Here is a 22,427-nt window from a genome sequence, read left to right as displayed (position 1 = left end):
AAGTAGCCCTAGAATTAAGCAATTAGCAATCATTCCCAGCAACTTATTAGATGGCCTGTATGACTTCCCATAGCCTATTCAACTTCAAAATAGACTCTTGTCACCCAAAAGCATACTGAGATAAATTGCTAAAACACTTAGGACAGAATGTTTTCTGGGTTGGAAACAAATCGTTTTAATTCATCAAGCTTCTCAGTCTACCAAGTAAGCTAAGTCAACTTCACTAGTTTTCAAAATTCTTTAAAATCCAATCCTTTCCTGTAATTATTTAAACAATCAAAGATTATAGTAGTTCAAAAAGACCACTTAGGGGCTTCCCTGGTGGCGCAGTGGTTGAGAGTCCGCCTGCCGATGCAGGGAATGCGGGTTCATGCCCCGGTCTGGGAAGATCCCACATGCCGCGGAGTGGCTGGGTCCGTGAGCCATGGCCGCTGAGCCTGCGCGTCCGGAGCCTGTGCTCCGCAACGGGAGAGGCCACAACACTGAGGGGCCCGCGTACCAAAAAAAAAAAAAAAACAACACTTAGGACCTAGAAATATACATAATCACCTAAGCTTAAATGAAGAGTACAGAGAAACTAGAGAAAACCCAAATTACCAATTTTTTAAAAAATTAATTTTGTGTCTTAAAATGGTCAGGATCTAAGATACATTATTATGTGATTACAAGAAAAATACAAAAACCGCATTACAGGGGAAATCAATAAAAGCCCAACACCTGCTGTGTAAACATCTTAAATGTGTTATTTCTACTGCAAAGGATATTGTTCAAACCTCTGACTGCTAGCAGTAGTATAGTCATCCCTCCGTATCGGTTGGAGATTGATTCCAGGACCCGCTGCAGATACCAAAAACCCAAAGATGCTCAAATCCCTTATATAAAACGCCATAGTACAGTCGGCCTTCTGTATTCCCGGGTTCCAAAACTACAGGTTCTACACTCCTGTATATGGAACTCAAGGATACAGAGGGGTTACTGTATTAAACAGAGCCAAGAGATAAAATGGACTCAGAACTCTTCACTGAAAGTATTCCTAACATTCAAATATATAAAGAACAATATAGCCTATGATTATTCTCCTTTCCCCCAATATTTCCACATTTGCTTATTCAAAAGGTCCTACATGTGACCTCCCTTTCAAAAAGTCATCTCTCTCTTTCCCTTTACGGTTCAACGCCCTGCAAACTGTAGTCTCCACTCGCCTCCACGTCGTCTCTTCTCATTCACTCAAACCCTCCATTGCTCTAATAAAACTGCTCCAAGGAGTCATTAGTCATCGTTCCTGGTCCTCATCTTCTTCACATACTCTGCAAAGTTAGACTCTCTCATTAAAACACTCTGCCTTCAGTTTGCAGTACTTCTCCTGTAACTCTCTCTAACCCATGCTCTGAATTCTTTCCTCCCTAACAAAAGTATTCTTTTTTCAAATCTTCAATAAATATGTATTGAAGCACCTACTACATGCTAGCCACTGTGTGAGGCACTGAAGATCTAGCAGTAAACAAAGCCGGTGCTCTCATGTAGCTTACAGTCTAGCTGGCTCCTCCAAGGTTTTAGCCCAGGTCCTATTATCTAATCCCATTGAACAGAGACGGGAGCGGCTCTTTTTGAGCTGTAGTTCATTCCAATTTGTTTAGAATGTAAACTGCTGATGAGCACAGAGTAAACAATGACAGGCCAGCTTGCTCATGTATACACATTATACCCAGGCACAAGCTTCTGATCAATTATTTAAAACTCAAAAATAGCCAGCTAACTAGTCCTGAGCACCAGCAAATTGTGTAACAGTGACAAGTTGCACATGTTGAGTTGTGGTTTCATGACTTAATTTGTGCCATCAGACTTCTGGTTATTTCTTAATGCCCAGGTCATGAGACATCAGCACCAAGCTTTGTCTGAACTTATTTTGCTACTATCGTTAGCACACTTGTTACAAATTACTACCAAACCAAAACTCCTTACTTTGTTCCTGAATATTTTGTGACATTTGTTCGAAATGGAAATACCAGAACTTTGTTACAGATTTGCTTGTACAGTAGATATGGATGGAGTTGACCATAATATGTATTATGCAACTTATTTTAAAATACCAATCTCAAATTATCAAAGCATTCTAACAGCAAATAGTATTATGGCACATTTGGAAATGACCATGACACCTTACAGTCCATGAGAGCACAATTTGTTAACTGCAAAATCTTGAAGTTATCTGGATTCTTGTCAGACACACTGTTACAGTATTTTAACAAAATGTATATTTGAATGCCAAGGGGAAAAACACCCCATCCACCAGCTTGAAAAAAAAAAATAGTGAAACTATGTATCAGGATCAGATCCACAAAAGCAGCTTTGGGAGATTCCCCTATCAAATACTGTAATCCTCTGCAGAATTTGTGTTTAACTAGGATCTTGGCCAAGTAAAGAAGGTGCTAAATCTAGTCCTCTTGGCTTGAGATGACAAACAAACATGATAGCTACAATATTTCAGCACTGTGCAATAGGCAAAGGAGACAGTGATCACAGACTGCTCTGTAAACTACTAAAATTAACTACAGTACAAATGGACCAGATGCTTTAAATTTTCATAAACTTATTTTTGATCCATAATCCACATAGATCAAATTGCACCAATGGTATACCTTCTTCTGCTAAGAAAAAACTCAGGAATTTTTGTGTAAGCATTTAAAAAAAAAGCTGCTTATAACTTTACCATATGTGTAATGTTGCAATGCATTTTCTGTAAGACTTGGCTTACAAAATGGAAGAACATCTCTCTACTAATGAGCAGTTAACTTTAGAGAGTGTTCTAAATCCTTTTGCTCTTCCATGCTTCCTCAAAATAAAAAGTCCCCAACACACTGTTCTTTTCTATACATATAAGGTGACTTTCTACCACTTTTAAGGCAAAAAGAAATGCATCAGCGTCTTTCCCCTCACCCCCCAACCAAAGCACTAGTTTATCTGGAAACTGAAAATAGTGTATACCTTTTGCCTCAAAGAAAGAATGGGATGAAAACAGCACAAGTCAACACAAAACAGCAAATTACCTGTTTCTATTACAAATTTCCACTTTACTCAAAATGTAATGAGAAAAGAAATACCCCCAATATTCCTTTTCTTGAAACCATCATTTTGGAAGATAAAGGAACAATTACTGCAAATGAGGTGACAATATTTGCAACATTTGGGCAATTCTTTCCAAAGGTACTTTACCAATGGAGATCATAGTTTGGCAAAGAAATACATAACGGATTTATTTTTTAAACCTGAATTCCAACATTAGTGAGAACTTATTCAATAAAATAGGCTCTCATTTATTTTCATGTCAGTGGTTAAATCTAAATGGAATCTACTAAATAAGCTCAAGAATGTTTGGTATTCAACTGCACACCCATATGAGATGAATACATCCTTCTATGCGTCACTTTTATACTTCAAAACAGAGACCAGAAACTCTGTAGAGGGACAATAACCACAAGGAAGCGATTTTAAAAGCAAGTTTCTTATTTCTCCTACATCACTGAATAAAAACAATGAAAAAATTACTGAGGTGAGAGTTATTAAAACTGTGTAATTGTTTACATGTTCTAATTAAATACCACTACTGTGCTCTCACAAACTAAATAAGTAAATCAAAAATTATAATTTTACTTCCATAAATGATACATATAATTGTATTACTTATATATTTACATATATTTAATATATAACTTATTACATAAATACATTTAAATATATAACATATTATATATATAATCTAGATGATATTTGTAACCATAATAGCTTTTTAAAATTTATTTATTTATTTATTTTTGGCTGGGTTGGGTCTTCGTTGCTGCGTGCGGGCTTTCTCTAGTTGCAGCAAGTGGGGGCTACTCTTCGTTGGGGTGCATGGGCTTCTCCTTGTAGTGGCCCCTCTTGTTGCAGAGCACAGGCTCTAGGGCACGCAGGCTCTAGAGCACAGGCTCAGTAGTTGTGGCGCACGGGCTTAGCTGCCCTGCGGCATGTGGGATCATCCCGGACCAGGGCTCGAACCCGTGTCCCCTGCATTGGCAGGCGGATTCTTAACCACTGCTCCACCAGGGAAGTCCCTGTAACCATAATATCTTAAGATAAAAAACTAACCTATTTATGTGATTTCTGGCAAGAGATATGAGGACACATTATGAAAACCATAGAGATATAAAGTTATAGTATATAATGCTCTGTATATCCCACCATATCACTCATGAATTGTCCCTTCCTGTGGATGCAAGAAAAATAATGTGTTTCACAGCTTATGCATATCCTTAGAGCCTTGTAAAGTGCCACAGAAAATACACACCATATGTTCAACAAAGCACAACTTTGCATATTGTATGTTTCAAAACACATGGTTGATTGGGTATAGGATTAGCATATTTTTAACTGGGTTCTCTCTAGCTGTCTGTTAAAGTATTTGTGAACTATACACTGTACACACAATCAACTTTAGAAAGAGCACAGGGCTTAAAGAGCCATGAGTTTAAGTTCCAGATTTTCCACTCACTGGGTCTATTGTCTAACCTCCCTATGCCTGTTCTCTCATCTCTAACAAGGAAAGGACAATAATTCATAATTTCCCTTCTGCATAGAATTGTTCTAAGAGCCAAAATGAGATAGTATACAAAAGATAAAGCTCTACATAAACATAGTATTTTCTTATATCTTCTTAGTGAAATTATTAAATACCACCATAGCAACTAGCTTTATGTAACAACTACTTTAAAGTAAGGAAAGCACATGCTACAGCGTTCTCACCCAACTACGAAATGCTATGTCTGCTTAGGGATAAGAAAAACCTCCTTTAACCTTGGAGAAGAAGGAAGATGTGAAACAAATTATTTAATTAGTCATCATTTTCTCGACTCAGGTCAAAAGGTAAGACAGACTCTTAAAAACAAATATACATTAAATTTCAGGAAATAGGTGGTTTTTTTTAATTGGCTCTTACTGCTCTTGCATTTCCACAAACAACAATTTGCTCTTATGAACCTAACATATGGGACTGATTTGTTTTCCATGTGTAATTCTCAATATCTAAATAAGTCACTTCAAGCATTGTCCCTTTTCAAGCTGTATAATCCTATACTACTCTGCTAAAGCATGTAATTTCCAACAACACAAGTACTTAAGTATCTTCAGAAGATATCTTCATGTATCTTTCCTAGGGCTAAAATGATGAAAAACTGCAGTGCCCAAGAATGTCAGAACAATGCACAGTTCTGGTTTTAAATGTTTCAAATTTTTTCTACAACACTACATAGCAGCTTGAATATAACCAGTATTTAGTTAATGTTTACTGAATGAATTAGGAATGCTTTGCCTCTATTTTGCTTTTTGATACATGGGGCGGGGCGGGGGGGCACTGTCTTTGGTTTATACCAAGTAGAATCCACATTTCACCATAAGCAGCAGAAAAGATTTGCCAAGCATACTTTATCAATTCTGTTCAGAAGACACCTACTCATGAGTTGGCTGTGCATCGCAGTACACTTAACTCGTGCTCCAGAATTACCTGAAGTGCCTCACTATACTCAGATAGGGAATGCACCTGTATTCTCAGCAGTGAGTACAAATAAATAGAAATAAATTAATTGAATACATTTCTTTAGCGTGCAAAAACCAATTACTAACTCTTACCTGTGGATATTAAAACATCCACAGGAACAAAATCCTAAAAGTGTGAATTATTATTTAGGAATTACCTCTAAAAACAGTAAAATCTGAATTACAATAATAACATTAATGTAAATACTATAAACAAAATAAGTCTTAATGTCTAATTTTTGTCTACCCTCTACTTACAGTTTACAAAATCTAACAGTTGTCACTTAAAAACTCCTAATTCCAGCCAGTAAGGTTCATTTTCTCTTCATTTTTTGTAAGGTAATATCTAGTCTTGCTATAACTACAAGCTACCAATATTCTTCTTAAGCAATGGGTTACATTCTCTTTCATATTAAATGTATTTCTTTATTCATTTTATCATGTCTGAAATTGCAATCACCTGCTCCCTAAGTGACCCTTTAAATCTCTATTTCAATGCTTATGAAATGGAAAGCACTGAGAGTACTATTCACAAAGTGCACAAAACTTTGAAAAAGACCCCATTATTCTCAAAACAATTCCTATTCGCATTTCAAATTACAACAATAGAGGCTTCTTTATGGAACTGATATTTCTACAATTTTAATAGAAGTTTAGCAACAATTTAAGAAAAGTTGTACAAAAAATTTTAACTAAGCAAACTCAGAATACCAACAGTTGTTGTACAATCAATGTGTACACCAAAGAGAAAATTTTTTTTAATCATGACTTTAGATCTTAAGGAGTTATTTCAGAAAGAAAGCCTCAGAAAATGAAAGCCTCAATTTCAAAGCTGGTTTCTTCAATACCAAGAAGAATAATGACCAATCTTTAGACTGTAATAATTTAACATTTCTTTTATTTTCAAACCTGTAGCTTATACTAACTTTTTAATTAAACTTAAATCATTTCAAACTGTAAACATTTTTACAAGGATTTCTCCATGCCCTCTGAGCTTATATGGCTGCAATTTCAGAAAGTTTGAGAGCTGACACAGTTTCTGATAACCCTGGTTTTCCATAAAAAATGAGCATTACACCAGCAGACAATTACACAGCTCACAAAAACAATGGAGTCAGAAAATTTATATGAATTGACAGCTTGGTATATTACTGCACATGATTTCACAAAAGTCTGTATTCATTCATACACACATTCAGACAATAAACATTTACTGAGCCACCTGCCATCAGCACTGCCCATGAGAAGTTCGCTAGCTAAAGAGCAATGATAAATCATGTAGTCAGATAAATTATAGTATAATTATGTAATATATATAGTATAATGTATTAGGTGATACACTATAACATACAGAGAGATAACATACATACAGATATTCCTCTGACCAACTCATTCGGAGATACACATTATCTAGAACCTTGATAACCAGAGTATGGTTCATGAACCAGAAATGCCATCACCCAGTAGCTGGTCAGTCAGAAATATGCAATCTCGGGTCCCAAGCAAATCTACTGAATCAGAATCTGCATTTTAACACGCTCTCCAGGTAACCCCAATGCAAATTTAAGTTTTGAGAAACACTGATCTAAACATAATTGAAAAACTGTAAATAAGTAAAAGTGACATCTTGTACTTTTAAGCTCTTCAGGCCCCATCCTGAGCCTTTTTACAAATGAATAGATAATTTAACAAGTTCAGTTACTTACCTTCACAGATCAGGAACAAACTGGGAGAAACCACTGACAACAAAGAAAGAAAACAGGAAAAACTAACAAAAAGCAATCTCAAAAAGGGATGGCTATAGGGGACCATTTAAACAGCAACAATCTACCCTTTCTGCCTAAATAGGCCCGAAAGGTGTCAGTGTATTACAGAAATATAACAGTTATTGATGTTCTTAAATGTGTCTCCTCTAACTAGTCCACAAATTCCTTGAGGACAGGGACCTAGTTTTATTTATTTATTTATTTATTTATGCGGCACGCGGGCCTCTAGCCACTGTGGCCCCTCCCACCTCGGAGCACAGGCTCCGGACGCTCAGGCCCAGTGGCCATGGCTCACGGGCCCAGCCGCTCCGCGGCATGTGGGATCTTCCCGGACCAGGGCAGGAACCCGTGTCCCCTGCATCGACAGGAGGACTCTCAACCACTGCGCCACCAGGGAAGCCCTAGTTTTATTTTTATACACTTACATTTGTAAACTGAATGACCTTAAATCATTAAGATGAGTTTGGTTAGGCAATGAGATATATAATATATTTCACAAAAATTTCTATCTAAAAAAATTACAATAAAAATGTCACAGCATTTTTTTTAAAAAAAAGAATAAAGCCTCTCCATTCTATAACAAGCACTCTGAGAACAGAGGCTTCACTGAACTTGTGGCTCCAAATCCGAATCTTTTCTGACTCTATTCAAACTCACTTCTAGGGGACCAGTGCGTGGAGGGAGTAGAGAAAAAGATTAGAAGAGAATGGAGGGAGAATAAAAATCAGAGAACACTCAGGGTTCCTCCACTCGTGAAAATAAAAAGAGAAAAATGGGAAGCCTCACCAAAGATACAGAAATGCCAGAGAGAATACTACCTCTAGCAACCATTCACTCCATGGTCCTTGCCCCTGTGAATCAGACACCTGCTCACAATCCTCCTAACCTAAGAACTTAAAGACACCTTAGCTCTAGAAACACTTCCCCTTGTGGCCTTCAATCAGCTATTACAGCCAGTTTATAATACAACAAATTCACTCTTCCAAAACAGCAAATTTCATGATGTTCTAGTCCTTACGCTCCAGACAAATCATTAGTTTTCTTGCCTAGGTCCTTGCTCATGCTATTACTTCATAGAGAACTTTCTGCTCTGTTAATCTGACCCTGCATGTTAGCCACCAGCCATGTGTGGCTATTTAACATTTGAAATGTGGCTAAACCAGACAGAGATGTATGATAAATGTAAAATACACATCGAATTTTAAGACTTGGTACAAAAAGGATGTAACAGTATTGTTTTTTTAAACAATGATTACATGTTGAAATAATATTTTGGATATATTCAATTAAATAAAATAGATAATTAAAATTAATTTCACCTGTTTCTTTTTAATGTGGCTACTAGAAAATTTAAATTACATGTGTGGTACACGTTACACTTCTATTGGACAGTGCTGGTCTAGATCCTACTCATTCTTCAAGGCCTAATTCAAACACTTCCAGCCCTGTAAAGCTTTCCCCAATGACTCCAAGTGGACATGGTTTCTGTCTCCCTGAACTTTCATATCACTTTTCTTCACACTCCCAAAGAACAAGAGGAATTTTACCTTCTTACTGAGTGTTCCTATTACAGCTCCCCAACACCAAGATAAGCAAATCGAGAAAAGAAACTACATCTAGGTCACATAAATTTTCATCCTACACCTTGGAGAGTGCATGTACTAAGGTGAGCGAGATGTCTGCTAATTGAGACTTAAACTTCTCAATTACTATATTATCTATCCCTTTCACCGATTTCCATTTCTTCCTGAGGAATTAAACTCCATGTCTACAAATGTCCTGGATTATAATTAGAGTGCCAGTGAGCTGTACATATATGATGAACAAGCAGATATAAAACTAATACCGGCAGTCAATACACTTACATCAATTGTAAAAATTCTACAAGCCTCTAAAGGTTCCACTTTTTTTTTTTACATTGCTGTCCCTAAAAGTGTATTGTGAAGATTAATTAATTCAAAAGTAGGAGACTTTCCCAGAGATTAACGACACTGGGTGACTAAAGTCTACCAAAAATTGTCCGAGATCCTCCCACAACCCTGAGAATAGACCAGGTAAGCATACAAAGGCTTGAGTAAAGCAAGAACAGTGTCTTATATCGCAACCAAATCTCTGAAATCGAGCTGTGAGGAAAGTGGTAGGAAGGGAAAAGACGACTTGTGTGCAAGAGACGAAGGGTGTTAACTATTGGAACGCGAAACGAGAAATAAAACCTAGCACAAAAAATGTCTGAATTATGTGGGAGGGATCCTGCCTGGGTGTATCTCTCAACCTCTGAACCCTCAGGCAAAGGTCGCGGTGGTCATTTCAAGGGTCTTTTCTTCAAATGGTATTCCAGTGCCTGAGATCTGCATCCGCGAATCTTCCTTCCTCACCAGCCTATTCTGACTCCCCGGGCCAGGAATTCCGGCCAAACCCAACCCTGAAGCCACCCTTCTCCAGCACAGTTTGGAAACCGGCGGATGAACCGGGAGGGCCGAACTGAGACCCAGCAACTGGACGACACCCCTCTCCCATCGAGTCCGGGCTTAGCCCCTTGGGCAGGACTGGGCTGGCAGAGGAGAGCCAGTAGGCAGAGGGGGCGGGGCAGGGCGTCGGACTTCGAGGACGGGTCTTCCCGTTCCATGCCTGCGCCTGCCGGTGCCGCGGGGACCCGCAAGGTGGTGACAAGGCAGAATAGAAAAGCAGTGCAAAGCAGCCCGGGGCTTTCACTCACCAGCCGTCGCCCCCCGACGTTGGCAGTGGCAGGACCTCTTCTCCTTCCGCCATTGCTGTTGACGTCCACGTCACTTTGCCGAAAAGTGGACCTGGCGCCGAGGCCGACTCAGACCCAACGTCGTAAAAGGTCCTCGGAAGTCTGGGACTGAGCTTCTGGAGAGGGAAAGGAAGAGGGAAGAGGCGACAACGCGAAAAACGCAACGTCACGACGTCCCGAGGGCGAAAGGTAACTTGGAGGAGGAGACGTGGAGAGCCGCTACCCCATCCAAAGACTACATGTCCCAGGATGCCGCGGGGACCGGGCCGGGCGCAGTGGGCGGGGCTTGGCGAGGGCGTGCGTCCCAGTAGGAGACCCTTGAGAGGGTTGCTTCTTGGCGTCCAGTTTGCGGCTTCTTTGCGTCTTGGCGTCCTGCTTAAAGTCATGTTTGACTGTCTTAAATAGTGGAGAGGCGAGGGGAGGGGGGAATCCTACAGGGAGGGTGGAGATAGGAGCATAGCCACATTTGGGCCATTTCCTAGTGCAACAGCTGTGTTTGAGAAAAGAGTGGGATGTAAGGCAAAGGCACGCTCACCCCTGTTTGTGGGGCGCGGTCAGAAGTACAAATGGAGGCCACGTACTTTATGTTTGAATACTTGAAAAGTTTTTTTTTTTTTAAAGCTAAACAGTAAAGGAAATATGTTCTAGCCTCCCACCTTTATAAACATATCTTTCTAACAACATAGAAGGGCAAGTCCAAATTTAGAATTCTAGAACTCTGGATTTCCAAGCAGGGAGAGCTGCCAAGTTTCTTCTCTTCCCACCCTACTTCCCCTTCACTCCACGTGAGTGGACTCCTCGGCCTCCACCTCCAAGCTCGGTGTCTACCATCACCAGCAAAGCGCCGGCTTTTGGTTTCCCCTTGACCATCCCTGGGCCTAGGGCTGAGCACAGGGTTCAGGAAGATGGACCTAGGGAAATGCTTTTGTAAACCCTGGACCTAATGCTGATGAAGTAGAGCCACATGTAACAATGTGGATTAATCTGGAAAATATGATGTTAAATGAACAAAACATTGCGGAAGGGTAGGTAAAGTATGGTGTCATTTATATTTGGCTTTAAAAATAGGCAGCACAATATACATTTTTATAGAATGTATGTGCTTTTAAAAAATGCACAAGAATGATATATAGAAAAATTGGAATGGCAGCTCTCAAAGATAAACAAAACCAGACATTAGTTAAGTAGTGAAAACAGATGTTATTCAGAAACTACGGACAGTAGGGGCGTGGGCTGAGCTCCATTCTGATTTGTGCAGATGTGATTAGGGGTTTTAAAGGGAGAAAGAGGGAGCAGGGAGAGCGGGACTCAGAGGCAGACACGTGAAAAATTACAAAGCATTGGTCAGTGTAATTGTGATTAGACCAGCTGTGTCTGCTAGCTGGTAATTTTCGAGGTTAGGATTCTTCCCTAGCACAGAGCCTGAGAGACAGAGACCCTGCCCTTCTTGATGATTACATTTCAAAGGAATGGCTCTCAGGTCCTTGAGAAGGACACGTCTAAGTTGTAATAGATACATATTCACAGATGTAAGCCCTTTGTAGTAAATGCTCCAAGAGACGTCAGTAACCTATCATCAGGTGTTGGCTAGATCAAACAGTAAACTCTGCTGGCAGCCATTGCACTTTCTCAATCAGGCATTTTAATGGGGTTCATTGGAGGCCAGGGTCATCCTAGGGACACAGCCTTAAGTTGCTAAAGACCATGCTAGAGTTTGATCAAGTCTCTTAGTGCAAGAGTTTGGACAGAGTTGTTAGGTGCCAAAAGTTCTGCAGTTCTCACAGTTACATTTGTGGAAGGAGAGGAAATGGCTTCAATTATATTTTTAATATTTTGTTTCTAAAGAGCTGAGAAATGGCTACATAGGTGTTCAGTATTCTTTATAGAGTCTATACTTTGGTGTCTAAAATGTTTCATAATTTTAAAAACTATTTGATTAAATATGCACAAAGCATAGTACAGCTCTTTCATTTACAACCAAAAACATGTTCATTCTCTTCCCAAAGGGGAAATAATACAGAGCCACATTATTGCACCTACTTCTAAGCCAAGGATCTCTGCATGATGTTCAGTCCTTCTATGGGGAAACTTTTTTTTTTAATATGGAGTGAGAGTTTAGATAACAGCTATCAAAAAGAATAAAAGACATGAATCTAGGTCAAATTACCATCCTGATATTCAGGACCTCTGCTGGGTCTCTTCAATTGCTGTCAGTGGATTTTCAGAAGTTTTCTAAAATGTTTTGTAAAACTGTTAATTCAGTGACATGACAAGCAGTTGTTCATTGATTAAGGTGATCATAACCCTCAATTGTAATTCATTCTCAGTGTAATTAAAACAGTGACTGCTTAATACTCCATGTGGTAAAAGTATTATTCCATTTAGCAAACACTTGTGTTTGATATCCAGGCTCCTGAGTTAGCACAGACTCCGTGGTTGATGAGTTTTCTGATAAGTCCTTCCTCTTCATTTGGATCCAGTTTGTCCACATTTTCCCCAACATGCCTCACTTCCTGAGGTGACAAGGATATCATTATGCCCAAAGAACATTTTATAGATGGCTACAAGTTTTTATGGGTGTAACTTTCTGAGTATTTTTGTGCTTTAAAAAAACCCCTCAAAGTCCTGCCTTTTACCTGGATTGTTATGAGCTTTAAAAAATATAAGTATGGGATTACAAGTAGAATTTGTTAAATTCTAGTAGTAAATCTCTGCTTAAAAAAAAATTTCAAGAGCTAGAGAAGATTTTATTATGAAATTATCTCCCTGTATTTTCTTTCTTTACTCTTTTCTCCTAATTATGAGAAGATTCCATCAATGACACTGGAAGCTCTCTCTGCTTTTATATGTCTTTCTGGAACAGAGGAAGTTGGAATTTCTTTTTTCATAGACCTGGTGATGCTAATAGTGCTGACCATCTGGATCTGTGCACAATGCAGGCATTCCAAGATATAGCTTCATGAAAGGCACATCCTATCACCCACATAGCTATTTGTACTCCCGTGCCCAAATAGAAAAGTATGGTATTATTCTGTATTATCCTTGGATAAAATCAAACTGCATTTTTATAAAGGGAAAATTAAAGTTTCTTGGTTTTGAATGAAACTATAAAAAAAAGAATATTTTTCATCTATTATTTGGTGTTGCGTGCCATATAACTATGTAATTATGTAGTTCATATTGTATTATATGTACTTAAGTCATATCATGACACAGTCTATTCTCAATAAATATTTGTTAAATGAACTGAAGATTTTTTTTGAAGTATTTTGGAATAGTTGAAGTCATTCAGCTATATAGAAACAGCTGGTTGGGATTGGGGGCAAGTGTTGAGCAAACAGTGATAACAAAATATTTCTCCCTTATCCTTCTAGTAGTTGTCTTTGCTAATTGAAGTTGACTCTTAATAGGTTATATAGATGGACCCAAAGTAAACATTTGGACAGGGATTGACCCATTCTTGGGTTTGGGATAGTTATGCTTTAACGTGGGAGGCTGTTTCACTCTTTCCTCATTCCAGATTTGCTCCCAAATGTTCCAGACAAAAGGCTCTTATTAGGGTTGAGTCACTGCTGGTTAGAAACAGAGATTGTAAACAATATGTTAGCTGGAACTAGCCTTCATTTTAAAAGCTTAACTTCTTGCCTTTTGTGAGTTCACACACTCACAATATGTAAACAGTATCTTTAGACAATGGCTGTGCTATTCTTTACGTATAATCTGTCTCCATTCACCTCATACACCTATACTCACCCTTCCTTTTCGGCATATGTCTTTCCAAATAAAAGAGTTAGCAAGCAACCATCTAAGGTAATTGGATGAAATCGCATGATATATGCTTTTAACAATGTGTGTAAAAAATACAGGTATGTATTACAATTTCTATGAATATGTTATTTACAGACTGGTTTCTCTAATACCCATGCTAAATTGTACAGCTTATCCCACTCCTGGGCATATACCTGGACAAAACTATAATTTGAAAAGATACATGCACCCCTATGTTCATAGCAACACTATTCACAATAGCTAAAACATGGAAACCACCTAAATGTCCATCAATAGGTGAATGGATAAAGAAGATGTGGTACATGTATACAATGGAATACTACACAGCCATAAAAAAGAATGAAATAACACCATTTGCAGCAACATGGATGCAACTAGAGATTATCATACTGAAGTACGTCAGAAAGAGAAAGACAAATACATATGATATCACTTGTATGTGGAATCTAAAATATGGCACAAATGAACCTATCTACAAAACAGAGAGACTCATAGACATAGAGATCAGACTTGTGGTTGCCAAGGGGGAGGCAGGGAGGGAGAGAGATGGACTGGGAGTTTGGGGTTGGTAGATGCAAACTACTACATTTAGAATGGATAAACAACAAGGTCCTACTGTACAGCACAGGGAACTACATCCACTCTCCTGGGATAAACCATAATGGAAAAGAATATTTAAAAAAAGAATGTCCATATGTGTATAACTGAGTCACTTTGTTGTACAGCAGAGATTGACACAACATTGTTAAGTCAACTACACTTCAATTAAAAAAAAAGAAAAAAAAAGAAATTGTACAGCTTATCACTGTCATTACTACCTTCCAAATTCACATAAGAAGAATTAAAAGGGCTTCCCTGGTAGCGCAGTGGTTGAGAGTCCGCCTGCCGATGCAGGGGACACGGGTTCGTGCCCCGGTCCGGGAAGATCCCACATGCTGTGGAGCGGCTGGGCCCGTGAGCCATGGCCGCTGAGCTTGCGTGTCCGGAGCCTGTGCTCCACAACGGGAGAGGCCGCAACAGTGAGAGGCCCGTGTACCGCAAAAAAAAAGAATTAAAAAGTTAAGTAAAAAGAATTCTTAGGATATAATGAATATGAAAATGACCACAGAAACAAAAGCATTTAAAACATTTAGATGAAGAATTTCTTCTCTATAATTTTGCTCACACTTTTTTCTAGACAGTATCAACTACTTTTGTGTTGTTAATTTCCATCTGTAACTCCTAAATCTGTATTTCCAACCCTGTTCTTTTATAGTTTGCATCTATGAATCTAGCCATCCGCTGGGAGCTTGCACTTGGATGACCCACAAACACTCCAAACTCAATATTTCTAAAACCAAACTCATTATGTCTACCTGCTCCCCAGTCCATTCCATTTCCATAGAGGTAAATGGTTTTATTATGTACCTAGTCATCTAAGCCAGAAACTTGGGAATTATTCTAGCTTTCTTTCCTTCTTATTTCCCATGGGTCATCATGGACCTATGCATATTTTCCTCCCTAGGTATCTTTCAAGTCAGGTCGTTCTCACCACCCCTGCAGTTTTTATCTTGCTTTTGCTCCTCATTTTGTTTTGCATGAAGGGAGTCCTTAATTAGTCTCCAACCTCCTTCCGCTGTCTTCCCCAAAGAGTCAACACAGGCTCTACACTAGGGGTTCAAACTGGCAGCCCTCAGGCTAGATTTACTTAGCAACTTATATTCTCTTGTCATTTTTAATCACTTGAATATCTTTATACACTTTTCAGTTTGTCTCCTCCACCACTCCCCACCACTTTAGACCAGCCCCCAATTTACACATTTTTTATTTGCTTGATCCTCAGAGGTATTTGAATTTGTGACTCTTGTTGCATATTTCTAAAATGGAAGTTTACCTAAAATCCTTCAATTGCCCATTATCCCCTATAAAGAATGTCTAAATTCTTTATCATGGATACAATACTCTCAGAATCTTGAGTACTTTCCCATCTTCCCTTTTAACATATGCTTCAGCCATTCTATATTTTTTTAAGTCAGTTGCTTGATTTTTAAAAAATATTTATTTGGCTGCGCCGGGTCTTAGTTGCAGCACACGGGATCCCTAGTTGTGGCATGCGAAATCTTTCTTCTTTTAGTTGCGGCATGCGGTATTAGTTCCCTCACCAGGGATCAAACCCAGGCCCCCTGCATTGGGATTGTGGAGTCTTAACTGCTGGACCACCAGGGAGGTCCCTCAGCCATTCTATATTTACAGGCCCCAGATATGCCCTGCTCTCCATGACTTTATGTCTTTGTTAAAACTTGCTTCCTCTGCTTTGTTACATTCTGACTTCCTTCAACTGGTTACACTTAGCCATATGGCTTGAGCAACATTTTCTTTGTAACTCTCTCTCTCAAGCAGAATTATTCATTCCTGCCTTTTGCTATCACTTCCCCTTAAATATTCCTCAAAATTATATGCTTATATATTTGTTTTCTCTACTAGACCTGATATCCTTGGGACCAGCTTAATATGTCTTTACATTTCTAGTGCATAGCATAGTACTTGATACATAGCTGTAATCTGCTGTATGAGTAAATGGATGAATGGACTGTGTGCATGCGCGCGTGTGTGTGTGTGTGTGTGTGTGTGTGTGCGTGTGTAACATTATTACTGCAAACACTTATAGACCATTTATCATGTCCTAGGCATTGTTCTAAGCACTTCTGTTAACTCATTTAATCCTCCCAACAACCCTATAAATTAGTAATGAATAAATATGAAATCTGAAATCAAGTTAGATCAAATAGGCAAGTAGTTTTCTATTATGATTTAAGAAGCATTTCTTTAGAAGTAGAAATGATTGTCATGTTTGTATTAAATTAAAAAAATAAGTTAATGAAGACACACAAAAGAAGAAGAGGGAGGACATTACTTCAGGGTCCTTATACATCACAAGTAGGTGCAATTGCTCGATTGAGTGTTTCTGCTTCTGCTTAATGAAATCCTTCCTGGGAGAGGCAAAATCTTGTGTCATCCTTTCTAACCTGAAGCAAATTAATTTCTTCCTGCCATAAAAATGTTATCATTTTTTAAATCTTTGATTTGTATAAAGCATTTGGTGATAATCTGTGAGCAGAGACAAAGCCTATATCCACAGATAATGATATCTGCTTCAATTCTGTCTAGTCACAGTCTTTTTTTTTTTTTTTTTTTTTGCGGTACGCGGGCCTCTCACTGTTGTGGCCTCTCCCGTTGCAGAGCACAGGCTCCAGAGGCACAGGCTCAGCGGCCATGGCTCATGGGCCCAGCTGCTCCGCGGCATGTGGGATCTTCCCGGACCGGGGCACAAACCCGTGTCCCCTGCATCGGCAGGCGGACTCTTAACAACTGCACCACCAGGGAAGCCCTAGTCACAGTCTTTACAATGTCCTAAGAGGCTCTACATAATCTGCAACCCCAGTGTTCCCTCCATCTGGAAATCTCTTTGCCCAGATATATTTAGGCTCAGTGGGTACATAGTTTTCAGGTAGGCAGAGATAAGGAAAAGAACTTCAGGGAGGGACTGACAAGATCAAATGCAGAAAAGCACCGGGCATGTTGGTGGTTCAGGGAGTAGGCCAGTGATGGGAGAGACAGTTCAGCCAGGATCTGGCAGGGGATGGAGAGCAACTGAAGGTTCTCAAATATTAGAGGACTCTATGACCCAAGGACAGTTTTACAAAGATGAACAGTTGGATTGAAGGTAGAAGAGATCAGAGACAGGGAGGTCAGCCAGGAGCCAGTAAGATCCTAAACTGGGATATTAGCCATAGAGCTAGAAAAAAGTAATAAAAATGAGAAAGATTGTGGGAAGAGAAAGATTATGAGAGACTGAGTTCCTGATCAGATATGAGACAAAAGAAGGGGTATGTGGTCCTGATGATAGTAGCCACAGCAGGAGTAGAGCCCTCAGGAGGGATCTGTTGCAGATAGAGGTTTGATGGAAATGGGATATATTAGGCAGTTGGAAATAGGGCTGTGGCCCAGAAAATGGACTAGGTCTAAGGATACAAATCCTGTAAAATTCTGATTCTGGTTCTTTCTGTAGGATGAGAGGTAACCAATCAGGAGACAGAGACTGGCAATGGGCAGTCTCATATGCCACTATGGGAAGTGAATTTGTGCAAATGTTTTTGGATTAGAATTTGGAAATACTCATCAACATCTAAAGTATACGTACCTTTTGAAATATTCTCTGTAGAATTTACCTTACAGAGATATTTGCACAATTGAGGAAGAGCATATACAAGGATGCTCAATGATGTACTGTTTGGCTTCTAATGGCAAAAAAAATTGGAGTCAACTTAATTGTCCATCATTGGATGGTACCTCTATATGATGAAATACTATGTTGCTGTTAAATATAATAGAATGAGGTAAAGCTATATATAATGACACAGAAAGGTGTCTACCATGTATTAAGCAAAAAAAAGCAAGTTGTAGATGTGTTAATTAACTAGACGGGAGGAATCTTTTCACAATGAATAAGTATATCAAGTCATCACCATGTACACTTTAAATATCTTTCCATTTTGTCAATTATACCTCAATAAAGCTGAAAATTTTTCAATTAAAAAAACCTCTTGGGCTTCCCTGGTGGCGCAGTGGTTGAGAGTCCGCCTGCCGATGCAGGGGACACGGGTTCGTGCCCCGGTCCGGGAGGATCCCACATGCCGCAGAGCGGCTGGGTCCGTGAGCCATAGCCGCTGAGCCTGCGCGTCTGGAGCCTGTGCTCCGCAACGGGAGAGGCCACAACAGTGAGAGGCCCACGTACCGCAAAAACAAATTAAAAAAAATAAATATAATGCAGTCCTTCTCCCAACACTCCCAATATTTAAAAAAAAAAAAAAAAAAAACCTCTTAAAGTTCCCCTCCCACCCCATGACCACTAACAGAAGAGTTCAGTTGGTGCATGTTCTGGTTCTACCTAGCCTTGAAAAGCTGGGTCCAACAGCAAGTCACTTCTCCATACCCCAGGAATTGTGTTAACCATTTTATTTATTTTTAAATAAAACAGAAGGGTGGGGAGAAAAGCAAGTTGCAAAATGGTGTGTCTAATATAATTCCACTTTTCAAAAAAAGTGAGATATATATTTGGACATGCACACAGAAAGGTCTAAAAGAATATGTGGAATTGTTAACTGTGATAGTTTAGGTTGGGCACGACTTAAGGGGACATTGACCTTCTACAGCTATAAATTGTTAGACGTTTTTTCCACTGAGCATGTATTATTTGTAATAAGAATAAAAGTTTGGAATTTTATTAAAAAAACCCTTTCAGACTTTCTTAAGGAGGTCATTCAGTCACTGGTACTAAAGGTGAGATAAAAGTAGGTCAAAGCAAGGCAGGAAAACATGCGGTGGACTGAGTATGTGAAAGTGGTACATGGTGTGTATGTATTGATATATGAAAACGAGCGGACGGGCCCTGCCTGGTTTGGCACCTCCTGAACATCCTAGTCCCCTTTCATAGCACCTTCCTCTCCCCCTTACACCGGCCTCCTCTCTGTTCCTTGAATAAGCCTTTCAACACATGGCCTCTGCGCATGCTGTCTCTGCCTGAAAAAATCCCCACCCCAAACACACAGCCTCCGACATGTACACACCTTGCTCTTACTTCACATCTCAGCTCAGTTGTCACTTCCTCAGCGAAGTGAGAGGGCAGCCTTTCAGAATACAGCAGGCCCCTTTGTTACATGTATTTCTAAATACGCTACACGTGATTTGAATGGGAAAACAAGAAATTTAAAACGGGAAGGGAGAAGGATGGCAGAGAGTGACTAATGCTTTAATGGTATTCATGTTTTGAAACCTTTCTTCTTGATCTATATTGTCTAGTCTACCTGCTTTTCCTACTTTTAAGTTTACTTGTGGTTCTTCTATGCAGGGCGGTAAGAGAAGCCTGAAATCATTAATAGACTGTGAATTCCTGCAGTATCATTGTACAATTTCCCTTTGGACAAATTCCTTTCTGCACTTGTTTACTGAGCGCTAAGTTCTGTTCAAGACCCTGGGTGGAATAACCTTATCTACCGCCCACCTTTCCTACTTTTTCCTCTTCTACTCTCTTATTCAGTGCAAGCTCAGTCCATCACTGTGATTTTCAATCTCATGAGCATTGGAATAACCTGAGGAACTTTTAAAAAAATGTGGGAATTCACCCTCAGGGATTCTGACTCTGCTGGTCTAGGGTCAGACCCAAGCACAGGGGTGTTCTGAAAGTTCCTTGGGTGATGCTAATGTGCGGGCAGCATTAAGTACCACTGGCTGAGATTAATCCTGAAACAGAAACTCTACTTGGAGAACTGGAGAACACCTGACTTATGGAAATCAAAGCCTGGGTGATTCCAATGGCATCAATCTCTTAGATGGGGTCAGACTTGCTTTGTTCACAAAGGTAGAGGCTGAAGGCCAAAAGCATAAAAGGTGACAGCTGAAGCATCACCCTGAATTAAGGCTGATGACTTTGGACCAGAGCACTTGCTTGTAGGAAATAGTTGGATCACTTGTACAGCTGGATTAGTGGCAGGCGTTCATGGAGGAGAAGAGCAGATTAAATGCCTGTGGGGACCAATATTAGCTTTCAGATTCTGTTCTCTGTTACTCATGTGTCTCAAAGACTTTCAGAACAGGCAAGTATTATTTTAGGAGTTTACTGCATGGGGCACCTGAGGCCCTGGAAGTTTTATGCCTTATTCTTCAGCACAGTTCATCTCCCAGGACTCCTGACTCCCAAACACCAGAGGTTATTACCAGGTGTCCCGTCTGAAGCAGGACATCTGATTCCTAGTCTTGGCTTAGCCACTAATCACCACAGATGTGGCCTGCTTAAGTCACCTCTGCTCTCAGGGCCTCGGTTCCTTCAGATGAGGTAAGTTGAACTGTATGGTCTATCCAAACCCCCTTCAGCAGTAGCAAGTGACACTAGGTGGCACTCATGTAACTCCAGTGGGGAACGGTTGGAACATGTTGGCTGCCAGCCTCCTTCTGTCCCTTAAAAGACCCGAGGACATGATAAGTGCAACTTGGGAAATAATACAGTTTTAGGAAGGCTGCTTGGGCCTCCTTTCACCAAGAAGAGTTTTTGAACCTGTGGATGTCTGTTATGTTTTACCAGCTACTTTTACAATGTACTTTTGATTTCATATTCCTCTCCTTTTTATCGTCTCAAATTTTAAAATATTGTAGAGAAAGCTATTTCCTATGGCTTAGCTACATTTGTAATCTTGTCCAGACACACAGGCTTATGTGACATAAAAGCATGTGGTATTACCTTAGCAAGTACCAAGTTCTCCCAGTCACATGCCACTACACGAGTAACTTCTAGGAGAGAAACCCACTGTCCCAGCACTGAACTTCAAGCAAATGGGATTCTTCCCTGCGATGAGTCGCCCCCGAACAGGGTGACCCAGACATGGCTTTTGTTCAAAGTCTTGCTCCCCACAGCTGGTTGGTCCTGATGTTTCCAAGAGGTTCCTTCTGGTCTAGGTTCATTTCAAGAATGCAGTCTGGATCAACCTGGCTTCAGAACTTGACCTTCATGATCAGGATATTATCTCAAAGGTGATACTTTCTTCATCGGCAAAAATCACCCAAGACACCTTTCAGGTGCTTCTCCCTCAATCAAGGACCACAGTAGTAGTACCCAAGGATTTAGCAACAAAAATAAAAGATAGAGGAACTAAGTTTGGCATCTAAATCTGTGAGATCTAAGAAGAGATTTAAGAAGTTTCATACTGTTAATTCATGTTGGGAGTAATAGGTGGATCGCAGTGACTGCATCACCTGTCAATATAAGGGACCCTGGACTTGGGTGAACTTCCTGGGTGGAAGTATAGTCATGACTTCCAGACCTAGGGGTGGTGTTAGAGTCAGGGTAAGGGATTGAAGCTACATATATGTATGCACTGGTAGACTACAAAGACCTGAAGCCAAAATACTAACAGCACCGCAACGGGAGAGGCCACAACAGTGAGAGGCCCGCGTACCAAAAAAAAAAAAAAAAAAAAAAAAAAATACTAACAGCAGTGGCGTCACGGGTGACATTTATTGTCATCTGTATACTTTTCTGTATTTCTCAAATTTTATTTAATGATCATGAATTTGTTTTTGTGTTTTATTATTTCAAAATTCAAAAGAAAAAAGAAGGAAAGAGAAAAGAATGATCAGCAGGTTTCAACAAAGAAACAGTTGTTTGTAAATTACCTTGTTTATGACTTGAAAAAAAGCGAGTATGATTTCAGAAGGGGATTGTACTATTTCCCTTGGATGTGGAAATTACTTGACTCTGGTCTGATCCACTGATGGTGAAGTAACACCTGAAAGACTCACATTAACATTACAATTGTCCTCAACATACACAAAAGGAACCTTGAAAAGGAATACAAATGATTTTTTATAATTTATAATTCTCCTCTTGTTGAATCAAAATGTACTACTTTAAGTGTGAGATTGCTTTTTCGACTATGATGTTTTTTACTTTTCAACCTCATGTGAATTCTACAAAGCTTGGCAGATACCCAGTTGTGACTTCCTTTAGGACTTTTTGT

General features: G+C 39.6%; 1 protein-coding gene across 4 annotated transcripts in view; it reads right to left on the bottom strand.

Moving 5' to 3' along the window:
• Positions 1 to 10,262, bottom strand: part of TBC1D23 (TBC1 domain family member 23) — a 63,645-nt gene extending 53,383 nt beyond the window's left edge. For 2 of the 4 annotated variants that reach the window (XM_082840430.1, XM_082840431.1), the window contains exon 1: positions 10,051 to 10,080. Coding sequence is in view for 2 of the 4 variants with exons in the window: in XM_082840433.1 (XP_082696559.1) it covers positions 10,051 to 10,103 (53 nt within the window). In the remaining 2 variants the exon portion in view is untranslated. Of the gene's footprint in view, positions 1 to 10,050 lie in introns of all 4 variants that reach the window. The other 2 variants (XM_082840433.1, XM_082840432.1) reach the window with 2 other exon arrangements.
• Between the last annotated feature and the right edge of the window lie 12,165 nt (positions 10,263 to 22,427).

Source organism: Leucopleurus acutus (genome assembly GCF_964270905.1).
Source record: "Leucopleurus acutus genome assembly, chromosome: 5".
In the NCBI taxonomy this organism is placed as follows: Eukaryota; Metazoa; Chordata; class Mammalia; order Artiodactyla; family Delphinidae; genus Leucopleurus; species Leucopleurus acutus.
The sequence above is the reverse complement of the archived record's forward strand: the minus strand, read 5'-3'. Positions and strand labels throughout refer to the sequence as shown.